Raw genomic sequence first — 11834 nt, 5'->3', positions numbered from 1 at the left:
GTGTTTCCTTACTGTCCCCTCTGCTCAGGCTCATCTTTCACCTGTGTCCTGTAGCCCCAAAATAAAAAATACATTTAAAATAGCTTTAAAGACTCTTAGAACATTTGATTTCCTGTCATTTTATAAAATGACGTTAGAGCTCTTATGGAGGGTTCCTACATGAATTTTTTTTTTAAAAAAACACCTTAATTAAAAACTTACCCTATAAAAGAAAGCAGCTGTAAATGCTGAACCTGACCATCAGCAAACATGCCCACCTTTGTAATTTCCTAACTGCATTTTTTGCCTTTGCATGATTACCTAAGGAAATGCAATCACACAGGCAGTTGCCCCTTAAACCCTCTGGTCAAATCCAACCAACTTTGACAAGAGACATGGAAGTCTCAAAGTTAAGGCGTTCCTGCAAATTTAGCGAAAATGAGCAGCTGGGTAAAGGACCTAAACCCAGCGCTCAGCACCCATCACCCAGAGCCCTCCGCAGCTGCCCACTGCCTGCCCAGCTTGAGACAAACCTGGGGGAAATTCACTTTGCAGGATCACCCCTCCCGAGATGTACTGACCTGAAATGCCGAGAAAAGCCCAGGAAATTCCTGAGATACAGGCCAGGACATCCAGGTCCTCAGCAACCCTTCCCTCCCTCTATGACCAGCTTCTAGCAATAATCCCAGTGTTTCTGCAGCTTCTTTTCTGAGTTTGGAGAATGATAATTGGGACAAGTTACTGGCATGGTCTGGAGGCATAAATTGACTCTCTACCCTGATTCTGAATTTTGCTTAAGCAGAGTGGAAGCAGAGGGCTTGCTCCACAGCTGGAAGAGAAACGTTTTGTTTCAGTAGCACAAAGACATGAACGGACAAGAGTGTGCCTTCTTGATGCTACACAGTCACCCAAAAGCCTTGCTAGCTGCAAGGTCCCTGACGTGGCTGTGAGGTTTATGGAGGCACACCAGCACCAAGACACGTGGCAGGGCTCGAGAGTTGCTGTGGAGCGGTCCGAGCCCACCTGCTCTCCGAGACCTTTCTCATGGTCAGAGGTTTCTGCCAAGCACATGCTCCCCAGGGAACGCAACTCAACCACAGGGCTCTTGAGCAAGCACACCCAAGCGAGGGTTCTGGAAGTAAAACACTCTGATTTTAAATACCTGCTGTTCAACAGCAGTGATAACATGTGGCAACCGCAAGGCGCAGGTAAGGAGGGATGGATGCATTGGTGTGATCAGCACAGCTCTTCCAGACAAAGCAGTTGAGTTGCATTTGCATTTTTTTCTCCCACCATTGGTGTATTTCATACTTCATACAAGATTCAGAACATCCACCCATCAGAAGCTTGTCTCACACTAAAGGCAACGGGAACACAGAGCAGCAACCACCACCCAGCACCAACACTGCCCAGTCCAGGATGCTGGGACCAGTGCGTGGTGGGCATCCACAGCAACATAACTAACAAAGGGCTTCCGGCTGGGACCCCAGGCTGGTTTCCAGTTTGTTTCAGAGAACTGTACCTCCAAAGCCCATTTTCATGAAAATGTATCTTCAGACTAACAAATAGCACCAGCATTTTCAAGTTCTGGGTTACAAACTAATTCCATAAGCCAGAAGTGTCATTAGCTTGTCAGCCTTACAAAGGCAGCCCATTGCTGATCGCTTTTAAGTGAGCTAATCTCAGCCTGAAAGCTTCAGGAATCTAAATAACTCGTTTCACAGAAGTTTCATTTCATTCTCATGCTGAAAATAATATACATAAACCAAGCTCATGTCTACACATTTGCACGACTTCATAATAAAAGTTGTGTTTATATTCTTAACATCTGTTGACATACACAGACTTTGTAAACCTGGCATAGATTTTAAAGCCACAGAATTTTCCATGCATCATGAACATTATCTGCGAGAAGCAATAAAAAAAAGAGCAATAAATACATTAATCATACCAATATCATCTGCAAAACATAAATCTGAAATACCTTTCATGTCAGCTCAACTACTTGCGTTTTTTATTTTGTTTTACACACCTGATTTTACACCATCTGTAATAGGGCAGCAGGAAGATCACTGAGGAAACGATACTTCTCAGTGCTCTGACTTTTACTAAATACTCACACTTTAAATAATGTAAACAGAGTATTTATTACGTGAAATGAAAGGAGTTGTACCTACAAGTTCAACTTTTTTCATTGCAGGACTAAATTCTCCCAAAGTACAATGCAGGTATAGCTCTGCTTTTGTCATTTGTTCCCTAGGTCTTAATAAATGCAGTATTTACTAATAGTAACATAATAGTAATATAAGCATAAGCATCAATAAGCATACGTCCTTAATACTAATTAACTTTCATCTTCAACTTATCAAAAGGTGAATACTTGTTCTCTAACACCAGCACTGAACACCCCCTTGGGATCTGCACTTTGAGCCCCTTCCTGGACTACGATAACAGGAACAGCTTCTGCTCTCCACAACTGCAAACAGGGTCACTGCAGCCCATTCCTACAAATCAGCAGGTGAAATTCTGCCCTCAGATATTCGCATATACCCTTGATCCAACCAGAGCTGCGCAGAGGACCCACCTGCCCAGCTTGTTCTCCCAGCTGGGCACAGAAAGCTCACTTTTGAAGCTGATTCCCAACGTCCGCTCTTGTTCCTGCCCTACCCAACATCCATGAATGGCAACCAAGAATGAGAGAGACTGTCCCCATATCTCCCAAACAATTCAAGTGGCCTTTTTTTTTTAGTACCCTTTCTAAGATGACATGTACTAGAAGTATAAATGTATACTTCATCATCTACTAACGAGCATATTTAATTATACTCAACTTTCTGTACTGGTAAGTGCTTCATCAGTCTTCAAATTGGGAAGACATGGATATCTACCTATGTTGTAAGATAAATTTACACAGTAAAAAAACCACAACTTTGTAAACTTTTGCCAGAGCAATGGGTTTTCTGGCTATCTGCTGGTGCAGCACACTGATTTGTCTCTTGACCTGTCTGTTGACACACTGCCTAAGTCCATCTGATCAAACTGACTTATTTATTGACAGTGTGCAAAACCACTCTTTAATTAACTTTGGTGAAAAAGAAAGTAATTTCTGGTTGTGCTGTACCAACAAAGACTTTGACCATGCCCCGGCAGAGATGCCATTTCATCAATGCCATTTCATCAAGCACAAAGGCTGAAACTCTCAACCCTTCCAAGGGTCACTTCTAGCTCATTGGTGTCAAACATGCTGGTCTCTCCTGGTTGCTCCAGCTCCGAGCTGCCTGCACCTCTCACCAAGGTTTCAGGTGAGCTCCCTCTCATGGGTTTCCCACTTCCGTTGTCCTCTGAATTATATGATATGGTTCTATTTGTTCTGTATTAATGCTCAGGTTTGAAATGCAATCCAGGAAAAAAAATGTATTCGGGGCTCCAGACGTGCTCCCTGGACTAGCACAGTCCTGCTCGTGAGCTGGGTTTTTCTGCAGTTGTTTTCTCTTTTGCTTTCACCCAGCTCAGAGGGGCCGGGAGCACCTCACCCACCTCCTCTCTACCACCTGGGCTTTCCTTACCATGACAACTGCTGTCTGAAACAGCAGAAAAATAGTCAGTGTTACAAATTGTTGTTTATCTAGCTCACTGTGATTTCCTAAAAACCTTGGTCTGAGTTTAGGCACAGCCATGTAAATAAACAGCTCACAGTACAGCTCCCGGTCCCTACACACACCAACAAGCCCATGACCTCCTGAAGCCTGGCTCGCTGCGTCCCTCCTGTAGTGAGGAAAAGAACCAGCTCAGCGAGAGCCATCGCCCAAACAAAACCCTGGGTTTCCTCTCCCACCAAGAAAGCGCTCACCTTTCCTTCAGAAATAAACCAGAAGGGAAACACATGCTCTTGGAACGTGACTTTTTCCTAAGCAATGTCACAATTCCTCAGAAGGCAATTTTTCAGGGGAATGTAGCTGACCACAGTTCTCAAGACAAATTCGGTATTTCTAAAGCAAGTTTGTATCTGACATCCAAGATATGTTCTTGTGAGTTTGAGACGTTGCTCAGGATCCTGACTCTAAAAAAAACCCAACGAGGGCTAACCAGCAGTTCGGCCATGCCAAAGACACTGTGAGATCAGATACTATGATTCATTCAAGAATCATCTAGAACTCCGTTTTCTTGCTTAGAAGGCAAAACGTATCATATTTTCCCCACCTTATTTGCCAAAAGCTTCTGTTCTTACATTTACCCATTTTTCTCAAGAATTTCCCCTGACAAAAATGAACCCCACTGTCCATGAGTTACATTATTTCCAGCATTCATTTACAAGTGCTAGTAAAGGAAAAAAAATCAGGATTAAATATTATTTCTCTAATCCCATTGTACTGACCCTGACCTTGACCCCAACATTATAATCAAGAAATTGTAGTATTAGAACAAATCTACTTAACAACTACAAAACAAAATTAATTTACTCCACCTAATGAGATCAGAATCAGAGAGCAATCCATTGAGGCAAATCCAAGAGGGTTTGGTCCCACAGGGATATTCCCAAATTTCTGAATATAGCTATGTTCCCATCAGGATTGTACGGAAATTAAAGCAATTACATTTCCTTTATATTAAAAGTGATATATAACAATAATTACCTGATTAAAATTTTTGAAATTGAACTCTTTGTAGATGGCATCTCTTTCGCCTGACTCAGACCAGCCTGAAGCTTTGAGATCAAGCAAAACTTGGTTCCTCTCCTCTGCTGTCAACCAGTGAGACTGCGAAGACTGTTGAGGAATAAAAAAACACAAACACGACACGAATGAGGCTGAGGTTCTCTTTTGTACAACCATAAGAAAACCACATGATGGAATTGTGGTTATGTATTATAGAAAGGTAGAGGTGGAAAATCCACCGTACAGTTTCTTATTCTTTATAATTTCACAGACCAGCATAACTTAAAACAGCCAGGAAACACCATTTCTGTTCGGTCAATTAAGTTCAGCCAAATGCTTTTGTACAAAACCAGCGAAGAGCGACAGGCTCTTTCATGGGAAGGAACACCGCCACCAGCATACCTGTACCCATCCCTCGTGCCTCTGGATCACCCACATGCTGTAACAATTGACTTAATTTTCAAACATTCCATTCTTAGATGTATAATCCTATATGTATAAATAAAAGATTATTTACATTACATGCTAAATGTACAATTACAAGGCTAAAAGAGGCATCAGGTTAATTTCTGTAACTTAAAAGCCAGAAGCAAAATAGGAGACTGCATTCTACATAACCTGTATACTGCTATTCCTAAGAAAGCAGGAATAGATTTAAAGATAGCAAGCAACAAAGAGCTTTTTAACTAACAATTAAAAGAAAAAAACCTGACAATACAGACACAATTACAAGACGTTACAGGTTACTGGTGTAAGCACTAGATTCTGCACAGCACTTATTGAAATGTCTCATTTTAAGCAAAAGGAGTCCTTCTGGGACTGGGGGCACAGATAACAGATTACACCCTCTGCTTCAATATCTGAATCAGTGCCTGAACCGTGTGTGAGGTTGGAGCCAGACCCGGAGAGAGGAAAGCTCTATGGGGCGTTTGGAAGAGGTCTGGTATTTTTCCTAGAAGCAGAGAGTAAGGGCATGCAGACAAAGCAGTTTTGTGAGAACTTCCAGAAAGGGGCTGAGCAATTTTGCTCCAGATCTCCACTAAGACTTCAGAGGTCTGCGAGTACCCACCGCCAGCTCAGCAGCTCGGGGTATTTTTTGCCTTTGATTTGAGAGTCGGTGCTGGCAGCTCTGCTACAGAGAGCGGCAGGAGCCCCTGTGCCACCAGATGGGGCTGTGAGCCCGAGCAGAGCAGGAATTAAGGCGATTAGAGCGACCTGAGCAAGGCTGCAAGATGTAGGACGGCCAAGGAGCAACGTTTTCACCCATAGTAAGGGACAAAAAACCACCCAAACAGTGTAAACCGATCTAACAGCATCAGTGCCACCGCTTGTGTTCAGTTGGATACATCCAGTCCAAGAGATGGGTTTTACAGGTCCTACAATGAAATAACGTAGGCTCTTTATGCTTCCAACTCAACTTTGGACTTGCAAAAATATAAAGATTGGATTTGTTGTTGCTATAACCGCAGCTGCAGGCATGAATGTCTTACATTCTTCTTTTTTCCAAGCATACACAAAAGTTGCCAAAGCTAATGGCTGTCTTGCAATTTATTATTTTATCTGTTGAGAGATGAAATTAGTAGGTTACTTTACAAAAAAAGAAATCATGGGGGTGGGTTTTTTTGAGACAGCAAAGTCCAGGACTGTGACCTGGAGGCAGCACAAAGTCCGTTCCTCCAGCTGGCAGCAGAGACGTTCTCTGTTGGTTTTAGGGACGTTGCAGTTACCTTCCTGAGGCCTCGCCTGCACGCGCAGGCGTGACTTGAAATAAGATCATAAGAGTTTTTAATAGAAATACGGAGCTTTGATGCATGCCCTGGAGCGCACCGGCCGCAGCGTTTTGCTTAGGAAGAGGTTGCAAAGGCCAGGTGCGTATTTAGCCCCTCCAACGCGTCACGACTATATTCAGAAATGTAAAAGAAAGCAGCAGGAACGCGTTTGTAAAAGGAAAAAGCGAAGGCGGGAGATGCCGCGGTCTGTCACGGTCACGCACCCGCGGCACCACGCCACGGGCGCCCCCAGAAAGGGAGAAGGGCACAGCGTGGGCACCCACGGGCAAAAGCTGACCTGGCAGACGAGGGGCTGCACCTGACCCGCGACACACGGACATGATACCGGGCTTAAGCCGTGCGGTGGGTTGAACCCGCCCCGTCCCGCCCGCGTCCCCCCCCCTCCCCCCCGCGCCGCGTCCCGCAGGACCGGGCCCCGCCGCGCCCCTCACCATGGCGGCGCGGTTCCCGCCGGCGGCTCCCCGCCGCGCCGCGCCCGCCGCCCGCCGCGCTCCCAGCAGCGCCCGCCGCAGGCCGGCCCCACCGCCCGGCACGGCCATGACCCCGGGCCCGGCCCCGCCTCGGCAGCGGGAGGAGCCGCCGCCCGGCTCCACGCGGCCCGGTCTGCGAAGGGGAAAGCGCGTGGCCGGAGCGGAGCGGGGGGGAAAATGGCGGGCGGGCGTGAGGGAGGCAGGGAGGGACGCGCGCCCGCCCCGCACCAGCCTTCTAGTGCGGCGGGTGGTAACCAGAGACTCATGGAATGCCCTCAGCTGGAAGGGACCCGCAAGGCTCACCGAGCCCAGCTCCCGTCCCTGCACAGGACACCCCAAATTCACACCGTGGCTCTGAGGGCCGTGTCCAAGTGCTTCTGGAATATCGCCAGGCTGGTGCTGCGATGCCTCTCCCTGGGGAGCCTGTTCCAGGGCTCCACCACCCTCGGGGGGAAGGACCTTCCCCTAACGCCCAGCCTCACCCTCCCCTGGCACATCTCCCTGCCGTTCCCTCGGCCCTGGCGTTGGTCACCAGAGAGAAGGGTAATGGCAAAGGCACCCCTGGCCACGGAGAAGTGGAGGCCATCGGGGGTGCAAGCGGGTTTCATTTTCAGGCCATGGGGCAGCACTGAAATAGCCACTCATTTTTACAGACACTGCTCTTTCTGTAGAGGAATGGAGGTAATTACTGGGGAGAATCCAGCCCCAGGCCTCTCAAGCTAACTGGGTGGTAGAGGCAAGAATGCTCCAACTGATTCAAGATTCTGAGCAATCTTTATTAATAAAATACTTCCTAGCTTTATCTTCAGTAACACCAAAGTTTTATCAGAGCGCTTTCCTCTAATATGTAGAAATGCAGGACATCAGCATTCCAAAGGGGAAAGATACGGCTGCCAGAAAGACACCTGAAGAATGACATTGCAGGGATACGAGCTCTTTGTCAAATATGAAATTTTATGACTGTGTCCTCTCAGCTTAATTTGCACTCTAAAGCTTCCTATCAGGGTACTATGGCAAGCCTCCATCACGTATAAATGCTACTCAATCAAATAATTAAAAAACCATACAATGTGCCAGTCTACAGCTTATTCAAAGTCTTCCATACTAATTATAACCAAAACCCAAACCAATTCCTTACAAAGCCTCAGCGGCAGACAGTGCAACCAGCAAACAGGTTAGCAGAAATTTAAATAAATCTCAGGACTGGTCTTGCTAATTTAGGCCAGTGATCTGTACTTCAGAAGTTGTATGCTTTAATCCTGTAAGAAAGTGACTTAAAAGGGTACACTAAAAACCTGATTTATTTCAAAAAGAATGACAATGAATGCAATTTAATTCTATACGAACGCAGTAAATAAGTTGTGTAATCACACACACAATGAGGTGAGCTTTGGAAGTAATTCTAAATCTTACAAAGAAATATGCCACTAAGTCAAAACTCAGAGCACAGGGAACAAGAAAACCAGCAAACCCCAGCACTGAGGTGGGAAACAGTCACCCGTCGAGAGCTGTATAACATACTTCTGAATTGTCACTGCTGGCATACAGTGGAATAACTAATTTGAAGCACCTTATTATAAAACATCTTTTTCTTCGTAATTCATTTTACGGACGGTCAAACTAATTTAGCAACATCACATTCACCAGCGTTTTCCTTTAACATGTTCTATTTCAGGAACACATGAGCCAAAACCTGAGCACGATCTCTGTGGGCTAACGCATCCTAATTACATAGCGCCTACCACATCGTCCACGCACAGTCTTTAGTTCCTACGTCTGTAGGATCTGTAAAAGATCCTCAGATTCCACCAGAGCAGAAGCAACTCTGCTCCTGTGCCACGCATACAGGCCAATGTGCTGTAAAAATCTTATTCAATTTACGAAGCTCAGGGACCTCTTCAGGAGAGCAAAGTAGGACTGTTATCACCTATTTACATTAAAGTCCATGAAAAATAAGCCGATCAGAGCAGCTTAAGAAATACTTTTTTAGTTCCTGTTTTTTCATATTTGTTTATTTACCACATTAATTGCCACAAATTTGCTTTTTACAGATGCCGTAGTTGATAAATAAAGCAGATTTTTAGTCAATATTATAAATTACAACCGAAGAATTCAACAGTTCATTCTTATGTATTTCTAGTCCATACAAATTCCCGCTTTACCAATAAGCAGGAAATTCTGTCCCTATTTCAGCATCCCAGATTATTCCTGATGTTCGTGCTCCTGTCCAGGGATCAGCCACCGAATGCTCTCCGTTCGGACGGTAGCGTACATGACAAAGCTAGCCAGGAAGAGCAAAGAAAAGAGAAGCAGCCAGTCTATGCCTTTTGTCAGAACGCTGGGCAGGGGGCCTTCCCAGTCTTCCTCGGTCACAGCCACGTCGCTTTTAGCTTCGATACCTGAAAAAGCAGGCACCTGATCAACACCAGTAATAATCATCAAATGCAGAGAAGTTGGTTGTATTTGGACCTTTGTTCCTTGTCTCAGACTAAAGCGTATGTACCGTTGGACTTAAAATTTTGGTGAGACAGTCTCGTATTTTAATGTGTGTCTAGCATTCAGTTAACTTACGTAAAACCGAAAAGCTATCAATGTGTATGTATATTTGCACAACAGAAGGGTCGTTCTGTCCTTCCACAGCACAGCCTTGTGTAAGTTTGTGGGGATTTTGTTTGTGGAGGTTTTGAGTATTTCTGCTGTATTAGCAAATATAACAATTTCTGACCTCCAACAAAGGCCCTCGTAGGCCTATACGTGGTTTTTTGTTGTTTTTCTTTACAGAGGACCAGAGAGCTGGCCGGTGCTGAGCTCACAATGCAGACAGCTAGATCATGGAAACTGGAATCCTTTTGTTTCCTCTAGCACAAGAACCAAAACTGTCTTATCCCCCAGCTGCTGTCAGCCTTACGCGGCTCTGGCAACGATCCCAAGGTTCATCTGCCTTCATTCCCAAATTAAATCTTTGGGCAGAAAGGCGTGCTCGATCCTCCTAGCGCCCTGTCTAGCTAAACCCCACTGTTTTCCCCTGCTCTGTGACAGCAACCCAGTACGTTGAGTCTCTACTTACAGCACACCCTGAAATCCAGCTCACTACAGCAACCGATTATATAAACCTCTGCTGGGTCCTCTCAAGGTCTTAATGCAATTCATTTTAAAAGCCTGGTTTGGAGCTAAAAACCAGCCCATTCTTCCCGGTGACACATTGGGGCTGATTTACATACCTGTTTGGTTAAAAATGAAGTCTTTCAGTGTTTCCAGTGTTCTGTCTGTATGATTAAATCTAGCCATAGGTTTAGCACCTTGGAAAAGGAGGATATTGGGTACGGCCACAGTTCCAAATCTAGTTGATAAACTGGTGGACATAAAGCAAGTACAAAGCATGAAGGAAAAGAAATCCACTGGAGAAAGAAACAAAAACAGTCACAATACAGGAAGTGTCAGTTTTACCAAATTAAATTGTCGCTTTGTAAGAAAAAAAAAAACACACTTCTGTTTTAAAACCACACAACTTGCTAATGGAAATAACCCAACAGCGGGACACAGGAAGCGTAAATTACCTGCTGTGCTGAGATGCATCCAACGCCAGGAAGCGAAGAGTTGGAAACGCTCGAGGTAGAGAATTAAAATGAGGTGCCAGACTGGCCGAAAAGCGGCACCACGGCGTGTAGAACAATACTAACGTACAGTCACTGCTGTTTGGGTTTAAGAACTCCATCAGGTCCTTTAAGAAAGCAGAAGAAAAACGAACACAGGCAATTACATATTTAACAGAGTTAGATCTTACGTAGGAGTGCGTCATTCAGCAGTCAATTAGATACCTAACAATATTTATCATTAGCTGCAGATTTGTTTAACCATTTTAAAACAGAGGAATGTATTTAACCTTTTTTAAAGGTTGTTTTAAAAATGTATTACTTAAAAATACATAGCCATTACAAGACACAAGCCAGAAACAGGCACCGGTACTGGCAGTAAGCGCCGGTTTCAGAGAAGGGCACTAATCCACGCAGCATGAAAGCTGGCAGTTTACTACAGGCACACAGATGAGAGACATGGGCATGTGGACTGAGCTATATTTTTTTCAGCTTGGAATGACACAAAAAGCCTCCCTGCTCAGAGATTTTGTCTCTTTGATAGCACAGAGGATGTTATGCAAAGAAATTCACTAAGTCAGGCACTGAGAGGAACAGGCACAGGGCGCTGACAGGGGTGCCTGTCGCCATCCCCAGGCGTTCAGAGTCGCACTGAGCCGGGCCTCCCGTTTACCTGAGACACGTTCAGGATCTGCAGCGTGAAGCGGTCGATGCCGGTGATATTTCTCTCCTCGCAGTTCACTTTGGGGGCTTTGGCGCTGTCGGTACCGTTCGGCTCCTCGGCGGGCGCGGGCAGCACCGTCTCCAGCCCGGCCTGCTCCCGGCCCGGGCCGCTCCCCGCCCCGCACGCATCGCCTCCCGCCGCCGCCTCGCAACTTTCCGCGGCGGCGGCAGCAGAGGCCCGGCCGTCCCTCGCCTCCCCCGGCACCACCGAGAGCACCGGAGCCTGCTGCGCGGGGAGCCCGCTGCCCAGCGCCGCGTCCGCCATCTCCGCCGTCCGGTATCGCACCGCCGAGCCGCCGCCCTGCACCGAGCCGGCCTCGGCCCCGTTCCCGTCCCAGAGGGGCTGCCCGCCGCCGCTCTGCTCCGCCGCCGCAGCCCCTGCGCCGGGAGAGAGAGGTCAGCCCCGCGATGCGGCCGGGCCCCGCCCGCCCCGGGGAGGCCCCGCACACGCCGCCCGGCTCCCAGACCCCGCCGGCCTCACCTGAAGACAGGGCCCTACCGAGCCAGGCCAGCGCCAGCAGCATCCGCCACATCCTTGGCGCAGTCCCGGCCCCGGTCGCCTCCGCCGCGCCGCGTCTCCCCGGACAACGGGCACTTCCGCCGGATGCCTGGGCCACTTCCGCT

The 11834-nt window shown here is 46.8% G+C and overlaps 2 protein-coding genes and 2 long non-coding RNA genes across 6 annotated transcripts in view; 1 reads left to right on the top strand and 3 right to left on the bottom strand.

Annotated features, from left to right (window-relative positions):
* LOC135314649 (uncharacterized) overlaps nt 1-4607 on the bottom strand; it is an 18533-nt gene extending 13926 nt beyond the window's left edge. For both annotated transcript variants that reach the window (XR_010374150.1, XR_010374151.1), the window contains exon 1: nt 561-4607. This is a non-coding gene — a long non-coding RNA (uncharacterized LOC135314649). The remainder of the gene's footprint in view (nt 1-560) is intronic.
* PCBD2 (pterin-4 alpha-carbinolamine dehydratase 2) overlaps nt 1-7062 on the bottom strand; it is a 24495-nt gene extending 17433 nt beyond the window's left edge. Inside the window, exons 1-2 of one of the 2 annotated variants that reach the window (XM_064458336.1) lie at nt 6856-7062; nt 4614-4745 (exon numbers count right to left, since the gene is read on the bottom strand). In XM_064458336.1, the coding sequence (XP_064314406.1) occupies nt 4614-4745; nt 6856-6963 (240 nt within the window). In that variant the 5' untranslated portion in view covers nt 6964-7062. Of the gene's footprint in view, nt 1-4613; nt 4746-5703; nt 6153-6855 lie in introns of those variants that run through there. The other variant, XM_064458337.1, reaches the window with a different exon arrangement.
* Nucleotides 6301-9438, top strand: LOC135314648 (uncharacterized). The gene is made up of 2 exons (XR_010374149.1): nt 6301-6502; nt 9088-9438. It is a non-coding gene; the product is annotated as an uncharacterized LOC135314648 (long non-coding RNA).
* On the bottom strand, nt 8194-11834 carry TXNDC15 (thioredoxin domain containing 15). The gene is made up of 5 exons (XM_064458332.1): nt 11692-11834; nt 11161-11588; nt 10452-10615; nt 10116-10246; nt 8194-9293 (listed from the first exon to the last, which is right to left on the bottom strand). The coding sequence occupies exons 1-5, from the start codon at nt 11741-11743 to the stop codon at nt 9097-9099; spliced, it is 972 nt and encodes a 323-aa protein (XP_064314402.1). The 5' UTR covers nt 11744-11834; the 3' UTR covers nt 8194-9096.

Source organism: Phalacrocorax carbo, chromosome 8, assembly GCF_963921805.1.
Source record: "Phalacrocorax carbo chromosome 8, bPhaCar2.1, whole genome shotgun sequence".
Taxonomy (NCBI): Eukaryota; Metazoa; Chordata; class Aves; order Suliformes; family Phalacrocoracidae; genus Phalacrocorax; species Phalacrocorax carbo.
The sequence above is the reverse complement of the archived record's forward strand: the minus strand, read 5'-3'. Positions and strand labels throughout refer to the sequence as shown.

Coding starts and splice junctions, on each gene's coding strand:
- TXNDC15 (XM_064458332.1), bottom strand. CDS start 11,743: ATGTGGCGGATGCTGCTGGCGCTGGCCTGGCTCGGTAGGGCCCTGTCT. Junction 10,247..10,451: donor GATGCATCTCAGCACAGCAG/GTAATTTACGCT, acceptor TATGTCCACCAG/TTTATCAACTAGATTTGGAA. Junction 9,294..10,115: donor CTTCATTTTTAACCAAACAG/GTATGTAAATCA, acceptor CTGCTTTTTCAG/GTATCGAAGCTAAAAGCGAC.